Genomic DNA, 14,326 nt, shown 5'->3' on the forward strand with positions numbered 1-14,326 from the left:
AGATAGAAATTTTCATAAAAATTGCAAAAAGAGATTAGACTATAATGTATTGATTGTTGGTTTAAATTTGGACTTAATAACTAAGGAGTCAATTATTTACTAAATCGTCATGAACTTATTAGGTAGGCAAAGAATACATTAATGACTAAAATAAATAACTGGTAAGAAAACAAACAAGTAGCATATTCCATGTTCCTGGGTAGGAAGGATCAATAATGTGAAAATGACTATACTGCCAAATTCAATCTACAGAATCAATGTTATCCCTACCAAATTACCAATGGCATTTTTCACAGAACTAGAATGAAAAATGTCACAATTCATATGGAAACATGAAAGACCGTGAATAGCTGAAGCAGTCTTAAGAAAGAATAGAGCTGGAGGAATGAACCTTCTTGACTTCAGGCTATACTACAAAGCTGCAGTAATCAAGACAGTAGGGTACCAGTACAGAAACAGAAATATAGGCCACTGGAACCAGATAGAGAGCCTGGGGATAAACCCATGCACTTATGGGCATCTTATTTTTGACCAAGGAGGCAAGAATATACAATGAGGCAATGTTATCCTCTTTAATAAGTGGTGCTGAGAAAACTGGTCAGCTACATGTAAAAGAATGAAGTTAGAACACTTCTGAAATACACTTCCAAAACACAATACACTTCCTAAAAATACACTTCTTAAACACAAAGATAAATTCAAAATGGATTAAAGACCTAAATGTAAGACCAGAAACTATAAAACTCTTAGAGGAAAACATAGGCAGAATACTCTATGATATAAATCAAAGCAAGACTCCCTGTGACCCACCTTATAGAGTAATGGAAATAAAAACAAAAATAAACAAATAGGACCTGATTAAACTTAAAGGCTTTTGCATAGTAAAACAAACTATAAACAAGGTGAAAAGACAACCCTCAGAATGGGGGAAAATAATAGCAAAGGAAACAATTGGCAAAGAATTGATTTCCAAAATATACAAACAGCTCATACAACTCAATACCAGAAAAACAAACTGAAAAGATCCTCAACATTGCTCGTTATTAGAGAAATGCAAATCAAAACTACAATGAGATAGTCAGTCAGAATGGCCATCATCAAAAAGTCTACAAACAGTAAATGCCAGAGAGGGTGTAGAGAAATGGGAACCCTCCTGCATTGCTGGTGGGAATGTAAATTGATACAGCCACTATGGAAGATGGTACGCTGCTGCTACTGCTAAGTTGCCTCAGTCGTGTCCAACTCTGTGCGACCCCAGAGATGGCAGCCCACCAGGCTCCCCTGTCTCTGGGATTCTCCAGGCAAGAACACTAGAGTGGGCTGCCATTTCCTTCTCCAGTGCATGAAAGTGAAAAGTGAAAGTGAAGTCGCTCAGTCGTGTCCAACTCTTAGCGATCCCATGGACTGCAGCCCACCAGGCTCCTCCATCCATGGGATTTTCCAGGCAAGAGTACTGGAGTGGGTTGCCATTGCCTTCTCCAGAAGATGGTGTGAGGGCTCCTGAAAAACTAGGAATAAAACCACCATATGACCCAGCAATCCCACTCCTAGGCATATACCTTGAGGAAACCAAAATTGAAAAGGACACATGTACCCCAATGTTCATTGCAGCACTATTTACAATAGCTAGAGCACTCCACTCCAGTGCTCTTGCCTGGAAAATCCCTTGGACGGAGGAGCCTGGTGGGCTGCAGTCCATGGGGTTGCTGAGAGTTGGACACGACTCAGTGACTTCACTTTCACTTTTCACTTTCATACATTGGAGAAGGAAATGGCAACCCACTCCAGTGTTCTTGCCTGGAGAATCCCAGGGACGGCAGAGCCTGGTGGGCTGTCGTCTATGGGGTCGCACAGAGTCGGACACGACTGAAGCGACTTAGCAGCAGCAGCAGCAGCAGAGCATGAAATCAACCTAGATGTCCATTGACAGATAAATGGATAAAGAAGCTGTGGTACATACATACGATGGAATATTACTCAGCCATAAAAAGGAACACATTTGAGTCAGATCTAATGAGGTGGACAAACCTAGAGCTTATTATACAGAGTGAAGTAACTCAGAAAGACAATTATAAATATTGTATACTAACGTGTATGTATGGAATTTAGAAAGATGATACTGATGAACTTGTTTGCAGGGCATCAGTGGAGAAATAGACATAGAGAACAGACTTATGGACATGGGGAGAGGGGAGGAAATGGTGAGATGTATGGAGAGAGTAACATGGAAAATTACAATACCATATGTAAAATAGATAGCCAATGGGAATTTGCTGTATGACTCAGGGAACTCAAACAGGGGCTCTGTAATAATCTAGAAGGGTGGAATGGGGAGGGAGATAGGAGGGGAGGGAGGGTTCATGGGTGTACCAGTGGCTGATTCATGTTGATGCTTGACAGAAAGCAACAAAATTCTTTAGAGCAATTATCCTTCAGTTAAAAGTCTTTTATTTGTCTTTTACTTCTTCCTGTGTAATCCCCAACCACTTAAATTTATTGTCATGGAAACTATAACTTCATATGAACAGATTTCAATTTCCTTGTTTATTCTTCTTTGTAATCCCAGATTCTTATTTGCCTTACATATAGAATATACATAGTAAATATTTACGAAGTAAAAGAATTTTACAAGGTGGATAACAGTGGTTTCAAAGTTCTGTTTTATTTTTGTTTTCTGGGCCTAATAGTCTAATCTCATGTGGAGTAGCCTTCCTGGATCCTGTGCTGGGTACTGGGATCTGACAGTGTAAAAATCAAGTTCAATAGCTTTTTTCTTTCAAAAACCTTGGTATTTAATGACTCCTATATGCAGAGTATATCATGAGAAATGCTGGGCTGGAAGAAGCACAAGCTGGAATCAAGATTGCTGGGAGAAATATCAATAACCTCAGATATGCAGATGACACCACCCTTATGGCAGAAAGTGAAGAGGAACTAAAAAGCTTCTTGATGAAAGTGAAAGAGGAGAGTGAAAAAGTTGGCTTAAAGCTCAGCCTTCAGAAAATGAAGATCATGGCATCTGGTCCCATCACTTCATGGGAAATAGATGGGAAACAGTGTCAGACTTTATCTTTTTGTGCTCCAAGATCACTGCAGATGGTGATTGCAGCCGTGAAATTAAAAGATGCTTACTCTTTGGAAGGAAAATTATGACCAACCTAGACAGCATATTAAAAAGCAGAGATATTACTTTGCCAACAAAGTTCTGTCTAGTCAAGGCTATGGTTTTTCCAGTGGTCATGTATGGATGTGAGAGTTGGACTATAAAGAAAGCTGAGCACCAAAGAATTGATGCTTTTGAACTGTGGTGTTGGAGAAGACTCTTGAGAGTCCCTTAGACTGCAAGGAGATCCAACCAGTCCATTCTTTAAAGGAGATCAGTGTTGGGTGTTCACTGGAAGGACTGGTACTGAAGCTGAAACTCCAGTACTTTGGCCACCTCATGCGAAGAGTTGACTCATTGGAAAAGACCCTGATGCTGGGAGGGATTGGGGGCAGGAGGAGAAGGGGACGACAGAGGATGAGATGGCTGGATGGCATCACTGACTCGATGGACATGAGTCTGAGTGAACTCCGTGAGTTGGTGATGGACAGGGAGGCCTGGCATGCTGTGATTCATGGGGTCGAAAAGAGTCGGACATGACTGAGTGACTGAACTGAAGTGAATGTGTTAATTGGGCTTCCCGGGTGGCGCCAGTGGTAAAGAACTCATCTGCCAGTGCAGGAGATGGGAGAGACTCAGATTCGATCCCTGGGTCAGGAAGATCCTCTGGAGAAGGGCATGGCAACCCACTCCAGTATACTTGCTTGGAGAATTCCATGGACAGAGGAGTCTGGTGGGCCATGGTCCATGGGATCACAAAGAGTCGGACACAACTGAAGCAACTGAGCACACACACAGATGTTAATGGAATTTCTTCATGCAATATATTTGACAACCAAAAAAAAAAAAAACCAGTTTGTTTTTCTTAATCAGTAATCCCAATGAAAGGCAATGCCAAAGAATGCTCAAACTACTGCAAAATTGCATGCATCTCACATGTTAGTAAAGTAATGCTCAAAATTCTCCAAGCCAGGCTTCAGCAATACATGAACCGTGAACTTCCAGATGTTCAAGCTGGTTTTAGAAAAGCCAGAGGAACCAGAGATCAAATTGCCAACATCCGCTGGATCATCAAAAAAGCAAGAGAGTTTCAGAAAAACCTATTTCTCCTTTATTGACTATGCCAAAGCCTTTGACTGTGTGGATCACAATAAACTGTGGAAAATTCTGAAGGAGATGGGCATACCAGACCACCTGACCTGCCTCTTGAGAAACCTGTATGCAGGTCAGGAAGCAAGAGTTAGAACTGGACATGGAACAACAGATTGGTTCCACATAGGAAAAGGAGTACATCAAGGCTGTATATTGTCACCCTGCTTATTTAACTTATATGCAGAGTACATCATGAGAAATGCTGGGCTGGAAGAAGCACAAGCTGGAATCAAGATTGCTGGGAGAAATATCAATAACCTCAGATATGCAGATGACACCACCCTTATGGCAGAAAGTGAAGAGGAACTAAAAAGCCTCTTGATGAAAGTGAAAGAGGAGAGTGAAAAAGTTGGCTTAAAGCTCAACATTCAGAAAACAAAGATCATGGCATCTGGTCCCATCACCTCATGGGAAATAGATGGGGAAAGAGTGGAAACAGTGTCAGACTTTATTTTTGGGGGCTCCAAAATCACTATAGATGGTGATTGCAGCCATGAAATTAAAAGACGCTTACTCCTTGGAAGAAAAGTTATGACCAACCTAATAGCATATTCAAAAGCAGAGACATTACTTTGCCAACAAAGGTCCATTTAGTCAAGGCTATGGTTTTTCCAGTGGTCATGTATGGATGTGACAGTTGGACTGTGAAGAAAGCTGAGTGCCGAAGAATTGATGTTTTTGAACTGTGGTGTTGGAGAAGACTCTTGAGAGTCCCTTGGACTGCAAGGAGACCCAACCAGTCCATTCTAAAGGAGATCAGCCCTGGGTGTTTTTTGGAAGGACTGATGCTAAAGCTAAAACTCCAGTACTTTGGCTACCTCATGCAAAGAGTCGACTCATTGGAAAAGACTCTGATGCTGGGAGGGATTGGGGGCAGGAGAAGAAGGGGACGACAGAGGATGAGATGGCTGGATGGCATCACCGACTTGATGGATGTGAGTTTGAGTGAACTCTGGGAGATGGTGATGGACAGGGAGGCCTGACGTGCTGTGATTCATGGGGTTGCAAAGAGTTGTAGAAGACTTAGCGACTGAACTGAATTGAACTGAACTGAACTAAGAATTGACAGTTTACTTTCATTTCTACTTTCTGACTAAAAATAAAATGAAACCCTTAAAGCATTTATATTATATATATGATTTTATCATGTTTATGTGAGTGTATATATATATATGTTTGTATATACTCACATATATATTCATATGCTTGTATATATTCATATATATTCATATATTCATATATATTCATTTGTTTGCATATACTCACATATGTATGTATGTATCTGTGTTTTCTCTACATCTGTCTACCTGTCTCTGTGTGTGTCTCTCTCTGTCTCTCTTTTCATATATCTATCTACCTGATTTCCTTAAGGAGGATGGACTCCTGCAGTAGATAATTGCCCGAGGCCTGCTCTGTACCCTAGTTGTGATACCCTTTCTGCAAACTCTTACTAGAAAGTTCAATATAGGAAAAAGATAAAAGAAGATTTGCTTTAACTGAAGTAGTTGAAAGCCACTGGTGAACAAAAAAGATCTTTTATTGGAGCAGAAGGAATTAGGAGGGAGTTCTAGACGTAGCTCTGACATTAACTGCCTGTGCAATGTTGGGAAAATCCATCATCCTCCAGGCTTCAGTGTTAACATCTAAAAAATAAGAGGATTGTGCAAGATCTTTACTAAAGTCAATTAAACCACTAAAAAATGCTTTGCTTGTAATAGAAATAAATCTTAAAAATTAAAAGAATCATAGCTCTTTCCCACAACTGAACTTTTAAAGTTTGTTATGGTTTTACTTGCAATCCCCAATAAGAAACGTGAAGTCCTAACCCCCAATAACTCAGAATGTGACCTTATTTGGAAATAGGGTTGTTACAGATGGAATTAGCTAAGATAAGGTCATACTGAAGTAGGGTAGGCTCTTTATCAAATATGACTGGTGTCCTTATAAGGAGAGAAGAACAGATAAAGAGGCAGAGACTCACAGGGAGACCGCCAAGGAACAATAGAGGCGGGGATAGGAGTGATGTATCTGCCAAAGAATTTGGAAGGCCAGAGATTACCAGTGAGGACAGTAAGCTAACAAGAAGCACAGAAAAGATGCTCCCTCAGAGGGCCTAAAGGAACCAACTCTGTTGACACTTCGATTTCAGACTTCTAGTCTCCAGAACTGTGACAAGATAAATTTCTGTGTTTTTTTAAACCACCCAGTTGTGGTGCTCTGTTATAGCAGCTGTAGGAATCTAATAAAAATATTAAGAAATGAATATAGTAATTAGTGTATTAGTATTTTTTAGACTACCCAGCTGTGGTACTCTGTTATAGCAGCTGTAGGAATCTAATAAAAATATTAAGAAACTAATATACTAATTAGTATATTAGTATTTTTTTTAGACCACCCAGCTGTGGTACTCTGTTATAGCAGCTGTAGGAATCTAATAAAAATATTAGGAAACTAACATACTAATATGTGCTATGTTATGCTCAGTCTCTTCAGTCGTGTCTGACTCTGTGACTCCATGGACTGTAGCGTGCCAGGCTACTCTGTCCATGGGATTCTCCAGACAAGAATACTAGAGTGGGCTGCCATGCACCACCCTCCACAAGGGGATCTTCCCCATTCAGGGACTGAAACTACATCTCCTGCATCTCTTGCATTGCAGGTAGATTCTTCACCAATAGTTTGTATACTAATTTCATTTCTTAGTTTTACATATCAATATGTAGCTGGTTAAATAAACATTTATAACAAATATGATCCATCTTCAATTATTTTGCTTTATATCACATTTAATTTTAACTTGTTATAGATGCATTGTGTTACTAATCCAAATTCTAGAAATCTGCAAGGTGTCTTAAAAATATGACATTAATTGGTTGATGGTAAGTATTTTTTAGAAAATGTATCTGTCTTGAAATATTAACAGAGCTGCTGAAATTGTCTCATTTTCTCCAGCCTTTTATTTTTGGAGGCAGTAGATGAAGTTATTAAGTATTTGCCTTAAGAGATTATCAGGGTTCAAATCCTGACTCTGTTACTTCTTAGCTAGTATTATGTGTGACCTTGGACAAGATGCTTGCGCTCTCTCTGCCTTGCTTCTCTGATTGTTAACTTGGAAATAATAAAAGCATTGATCTCATCTGACTGTTGGATTGATTATACTAATGAAAGCATGACAAGGTCTCAAACAGTGGTTGGAACATAGTTATTAATACATGTTAGCTGTTAGCCTTTCCTTTCTAGTGCTTCTAACCCATTGCCAGATTGACTGCGTAAAGCAATTCTGATGTGCCACTCACCAGCTAGCGAACATTATGAGAATCCCCATCACATAACATAAAAATGTTAAACACTGTCCAAAAACTGGCATCATCTAAGTTTCTGCTTTTTTTCTCCCTTTCATGCTATCTTCTGAAGTCTCATCCTCCTTTAAAATCCAGCTCATATTTTATTTCCTTCTGAAAAGTCTTCCCAGATCACCTACATCAGACATTCTTTTCCTCCCTGCCATATTTCCATCACATCAGCGTGAAGCTCTCATACACAGCCTACCAGGAATCATGCCTGTTATGTCCCATTTGATAGATTATGACCTCCAGGAGGGCAGGGCCTGAATCTTATAATTTTGTATCTCCCATAGTACCTACCAGAGGTTTTACGCTTAGTAGATACTCAATAAATGGTTGTTAAACTTGGTTGAACCTGTTTTTTTTTTTCTTTTTGGCAGATGCCCTAAGAAAATCATAAAACAAATGAATTACTTTTCTTCTTTTCATTGCAATATATATGCCCTGGGCTAGTGGATATTTGCAAGCCTGGTTTAGAACTTAGGGAAGTCATCAATCTAAGAAAGGAAAGGAAATGCATTTTAAATCACAAGAGCAATATAGCCTTATATAAGGCCTTCTAGCAAAGCAATTATCGATGGCTCAATAACCCAGGTGCTAGTGTTATTATGAACAAAAATATGAGGTTGAGAGACAGTGAGTGATCTCAACTTTTATATTCCATAGGTACGCAATTCAGTGAAACATGTACAGATGGAAAATTTAGATCTGCGAATCATATGTGGGTATCATAACACAAATAATTGGCTTTCTTTCTAAAGAACATCTGTTTAAACATCTGAAAGCAGTTGTTTATATTGCTGCCAAGATGCTGAAAAATATAATAATTCTCCAATGAGGTTAGAATATCCAGGGGAAGAAAAATACTTTTTATGTAGTTCTATTTTTATTAAATCCTGTTGTTGTTTCTCTAATATGGCACATAGGATATGCTCAATAATATTTGTTGAATGAATAGCAGAGACTCATTAAACAGTTGTTGAATGAATCATCTTTCTTTTTAGGCTTATAATATATATGTTTTCAGAAAATAGAATGCCCTAGTTTTACCATGTCATATATAATTTTTATTTGGCATAAATTTAAGTAATGCTACTTTTGCTCTAAACATTATAGAATGTACTCAGCATGTATATCTATAAGAAAAAATATGTTAACACTATGGAAAATGTTTGAATAAAGCTTAATACAGGACAGCAATATCTTAATATGTTACTTTTGCTCATTATTATGAAACACTTTTAAGAATTGTGACCTTGCATAATTGTGTTTGTGCCTATAAATAAAACTAAAAATCCTGCTAACGCCTATAGGTGTGATACCTCTAAGAAAACCCAAACTCGGGATTTAAAAGCACAAAAATATTCTGAGAGGTGAAGACTACAAAAGACGAAAAAGCCATATTTCCCATGCCCCTTCCCCAGAATTTCCAGCGGTGTTCTCTTCCATACTTCTGTGTGACTGAAGTGACGCTCCCTAAAGTCTGCCCAAATTTTTGTCTGCCAAGTTTTAGCACAGAAAGAGCATGTTAAATAATAAATGTGAGTTTGAGTGTAACTAATAAAATTAGAATGTTAAAGAGCAGCATGCTTTCGAAAACCAGCCTCCTTGTGAGGATGCTCCCACTGCAAGTCCACAGGAAATCATTCTGAAGGGAGTGATATTAATTAGTAATATAATTTATCTTATGGAAGCCCTTTCTTTTGATGGCTGCTGTGGCACAGTTCATAAGCCTCCAAACGAGTACTCAAAGAAAAATGGTTCACACCACAATTTCAGCTTTGTTTTCCATCACTGAACAGATAAAAGTCAAATTTATTTCAATATATGTAAATTTTACATATGCATCCATATGATGGAGGATTATGAAGTTTTAAAAAATGTATTAATAAAAGAGTTTTCAATGAAATGGTAAAATGCTTGTGCTGTAATAAGGAAAAAGAGCAGAATCCAAAATTAAATTCATGGCCTCTGATCTCAGATCTTGCTCTGCTACATACTAGATGTGCAATCTTGGCGAGATACTTAACTTCTGTGCCTCAGTTTCCTCAACTATGCTCTGAAGGTAATAGTAAAAGTTAGCTCAAAAGGGCTTATAGTGTTCAGAATAGTACCTGGCAAGTACTCAACAGATAATAACTATTATTGTTACTTATTCACCACGCATTTGTAAAGAAAAAATGCAAATGCACGGTGAGGGGAATTACCTGAAGGGCAATAACCAAAATGTTATTAACATTTGCTTCTGAATGATATATTTATGGGAAATTATTTTCTACTTCATTACACTTTTTAGTATGTATTTTTTATAATAAAGTTTAAAAATTAAGTTTTTGCATACAAGTCTTGAAAAAAGGTTAACATTTATAACCGATTATGCTATAGCATTATTGAAATTTTAATTAAGTTTATTATACAAATGATGTGACAGAATTTACATTTACCATTTTTTACTTAATATTAAATACACTTCTTTAAAGTTTAGCCGCTTTGAATTTAACATTTAGACAGAAAGTCAAATGTTTATTATAATCTTAATATTTTGACCTACTGAAACTAAAAATATTTTATTTTTTAATATAAAAATCCCATACCAAAGTCCCAAAGGTGCCTTTCATGTTTAAGCTTTAATTAGCAACCACTTTGGTCTCTGACACATATTACGCAGATATTGAAGTGTTAATATTACCGCAGCTTGATTACAAAAGGCAGTGATTAATTTAAAAGCAGACAAAAAAGATATGCCCTGATTACAAAGGAATGATTAAGGCGAATGTCAGACACTGCACATTTATAGCAGTCTTTCCCATCGTCAAATGATAAGACTTTGCAAAAGTTTATATTTAGAATCACAGGTACTTTGTACTTTATTATAAGACTGGGTTTGTGCCTTGGAGACAGATCACTCCAACTCCCAGGACGACCTAAAGACTGTTGGGGGCCACGTTGCCAGAACGGAACCAAGCAAAACAACTGAATGACGCATAGTGGGCCCAAAGAGATACCGTAGGCTCAGTTCCCAGAGAACCCCGCGAGGTGAGGCCTGCCAGGTCTCCAGCCCACCGTAGAGATTGCTTTGAGGACTTTCTATTTGAGACTGGGCGTTGGGGGGCGGGGGAATGAGAGGAAAAGCCCGAGCCCAGAAAGGGCTGCTGTTCCAACTGCTCCAAAGCTCAGGCCTCGGTGACTCCATTTTTTTTTCCCCTCACCCCCCACAAGAACGAAAAAGAACCTCGCACAGGGGCCAAGGCCTTGTCTGAGGGGAGCTGCGCTCAGCCAGGGGAACAAGGCAGTTTGAGACAGGTCACAGGAAAAACGAAGGCGCACAGAAGGGAAAAAAAGCAAGTCTGTCCAACTTAACGGAGGCCCGGAGTGTGGTTGAGGCCCCGGAGCCTTGGGCCTCACCTCATCCCGTACGGGCCCCGTTCTTGCGGGGGGACAGGCCTCTGGAGGCCGAACCAGAAATGACCCTGGAATCAAGCTTCTTTCTGCTTTCCAGGATCCTCAGACTCGGTTATAAAATATTTTAAGGACGAAGACGGGAGCGGCAGGAGCGCGGCCTGAGATGAGTCTGGAGTCTTTGTTCCAGCACATCATATTCTCCGAGCACCAGGCAGAGGAGAGTCGCCGCTTGATGCGGGAAGGTCAGGGACTCTGCTGTTTGAGTTGGCTTGGAGCCGGAGGGAAGGCTGGGGGCAGTGGGCAGAGCAGTGAGGGGTGGGGGAAAGACAGCCGAAAGATGTCTTATCACAGGCCCCAGAAGAGGGACTCCAGAGAGACGGACGTGTTTAAGCATTCAATTTTTATTACAGTAAGGTCGGAAATAAACAGATGTCGTGAGAAAATTAAGAAAGCAGCAGAGCAGCTGAATGAAGAGAAAATCCAGTTGGAATCTAAGGTATTGACATGCAGAGCTTGCTCATTATCACTTGAAAAGGTGTTTTTTATTTGACTTTTTGAAGATTTGATACTATTTAACTAGTTGTCCTTCCATGTGGTGGTTATGATAAAGAATCCTCCTGCCAGTGCAGGAGACCCATGAGATGCAGGTTGGATCCCTTGGTGGGGAAGATCCCTTCCAGGAGGAAATGGCAACCTAGTCCAGTATTCTTGCCTGGAGAATCCCATGGACAGAGGAGCCTGGTGGTCTACAGTCCATGGGATCACAAAGAGTCAGACATGTATGAGCATGCACAAAGACACACAGACTCACACACAAACACACACGCACCCACCCACTATCATGAAGCATGCTACTATGTTAGTGAGTGTTGTTCCATGCTGTCTGGTAATATTTAAAGTTCTGAATCCGGAGACACCTTCCACCCTAACATGAATTTGTCCTATAGAAACCAATTTAAGTCATGAAGAATTCATTGTCCGTGTTGTGGAATGGTTAACGTTTCAAAAGAGCATAATGTCATTGGAAAAAGAATGATTCAATTAAGTAGTTGGTGTGGGAAATAAGTTTAGAAGAATAAATAATTTAAGAAGTGTGCTGTGTTGATGAAACAATTGAATGTAACTTTCAAAGGAGTTGCTACCATTTTTTATTATGACTTTCTTTTTTTCACATTTTATTTTAATTGGAAGATAATTGCTTTACAATATTGTATTGGCCTCTGCCATACATTAACATGATTCAGCCATGGGTACAAATATGTCCCCTCCCTCTGGAACCCTGCTTGCATCTTACCATTTATTTTTCAGTTTTCTGCTAGATTTTGAACATGTCTTTCATCCAGAGAAATCATTTTTTTTCCCACTAGCATTTCAGTCTTTTCTGCAGCATTTGTAAAGTTCTGTTATTTTACACAGAAACAGAGGAATCTGATGATATCTTGAAGGTGGATTTTGAAATGTGGATAGAATTTTGGAGAGACAGAGTGAAATATAATAGTAAGAGAAAAGTATTTGGAGCAGGGGGAGAATATGAACAAAAGGGAGGCATAAGCAAGGCATTTGTGGAGAGAAATCTCTCAAAGCAGGGGTTGATGCCTGGGAATAGGAAGAAACCATTGTAGGATTTTGATTAGGGAATGGTGTGATAAGAGTGGGTTTTGGAAGATCTCTCTGAGCTCTGGGAGGAGGGGAACTAAGCCCATCATCCAAATAGGTCACCCATAGCCTTGCTATGAGTGGAGGGTAGACAGCCATACAAAAATATTTATCCAGCTCCTAAAGATAAATTATGTGAGCAGTGTGCAATGGGAAATCTGTTTGAGGAAGTCTGTTCGCTAAAATAAGTCAAATAGGCTTAACACTGTGAGAAATTTCCAGTTCTCTTTTTGGATAAAATAATCATAGATTCTTTCTCCACCTCTCAAGCTTCTTCAGTTATTCCTTTCAATTCTCGTTCAAACACCACCTGAGAGCCCTCCCTTGTACATCTTGGAAAGATTTTTTTTTATCATAGCATTTTGGATATCACCTTACCATTAAACAACAGAGCATACTTGTGTTTGTATCCCTCATTCTTTTGTGGGCAATGTATTGGATTTTTTTTCTTAACCACCTTTTATTCCCACAGCCTGTATTCCATAACACACAGTATTCTTTAGTGTTTTGAATGAATGAGTACTAAAAGGGAGATAATAGGGAGAGTTCAGTTCAGTCGCCCAGTCATGTCTGACTCTTTGCGACCCCATAGACTGCAGCACGCCAGGTTTCCCCATCCATCACCAACTCTCGGAGCTTGCTCAAACTCATGTCCATCGAGTCGGTGGTGCCATCCAACCATCTCATACCCTGTCATTCCTTTCTCCTCCTGCCTTCGATCTTTCCCAGCATCAGGGTCTTTTCCAGTGAGTCAGTTCTTCGTATCAAATGGCCAAAGTATTGAAGTTTCAGCTTCAGCATCAGTCCTTCTAATGAATATTCAGGATGTACTGTCTTTTAAAATATAATTTGGATATATGGTTCAGTGAGACCTTAGGTCCTGTTTTGCCTGTGAATAGTAGATAAACTAACTGCTAAAAATAATTCTAAAAGCTGATGCACGGGCAGAGTTTTAAGAATGTCATGATGTAGCTTAATTTCCTCTTTAAAAAGAATTAAGATACTTTCAGAATTGTTAACTAGAAGCTAATACAGGTAATAGGCAAAACATATGCAATTAAGTAATGCATAGCTAACACTTATCGTGCACTTACTGTATGTTGGGCACTGTTCTAGATGCTTCCCTTGTATTAACTCTTTTAATCCTGCCGGGAATCCTGTGATGAGGCACCATCATTAATTCCCCTTTTGGGGGGAGGAAAAAGAGAGGTTAAATGACTTGTTCATGGTATGTAATTTAAAAACAAATGACAATAATGAAAGTAGTAATTGAGTAATGACAGTGTATTTTATTAAAACAGTTTTTAAAGCTCATCTTAGACTTTTTTCTTCATGAAATTCACATATAATAGTGTCTGAAGCTTTTGCATCTAGTCTAAGGCAGTATTTTTAAAAGTATAGTAGTGTAAGTTTTTGTGCAAATGTGTATTTCCTGGGTTGGCGAAAATATTGACCTGGCAGATAACAAATGTTGAGAAAAAAAGGGTTTATTCTTGAATATCTTTAGAAAATAGTAGATTTACTCTTTGTAATATTTTCTCAGTTAAAAGCCTATTTTGCTGAAAATGGAAATGTAGTTTGTTGATATATATGCATACATAAAAAGCTGATTCAAATTGTTTTATTTGAGAGAAGAAAGAGCAAATCCCTAGCATTGCTTGGAAACATT

General features: G+C 38.9%; 1 protein-coding gene across 1 annotated transcript in view; it reads left to right on the forward strand.

Annotated features, from left to right (window-relative positions):
* The first annotated feature begins 11,164 nt into the window (after positions 1-11,164).
* The window catches only part of CCDC172 (coiled-coil domain containing 172), a 54,562-nt gene continuing 51,400 nt past the window's right edge, over positions 11,165-14,326 (forward strand). The window contains exons 1-2 of the mRNA XM_052660821.1: positions 11,165-11,243; positions 11,412-11,497. Coding sequence (XP_052516781.1) covers positions 11,165-11,243; positions 11,412-11,497 — 165 coding nt within the window. The remainder of the gene's footprint in view (positions 11,244-11,411; positions 11,498-14,326) is intronic.

The sequence above is a fragment of the Budorcas taxicolor genome, chromosome 23 (genome assembly GCF_023091745.1).
Source record: "Budorcas taxicolor isolate Tak-1 chromosome 23, Takin1.1, whole genome shotgun sequence".
NCBI lineage: Eukaryota > Metazoa > Chordata > Mammalia > Artiodactyla > Bovidae > Budorcas > Budorcas taxicolor.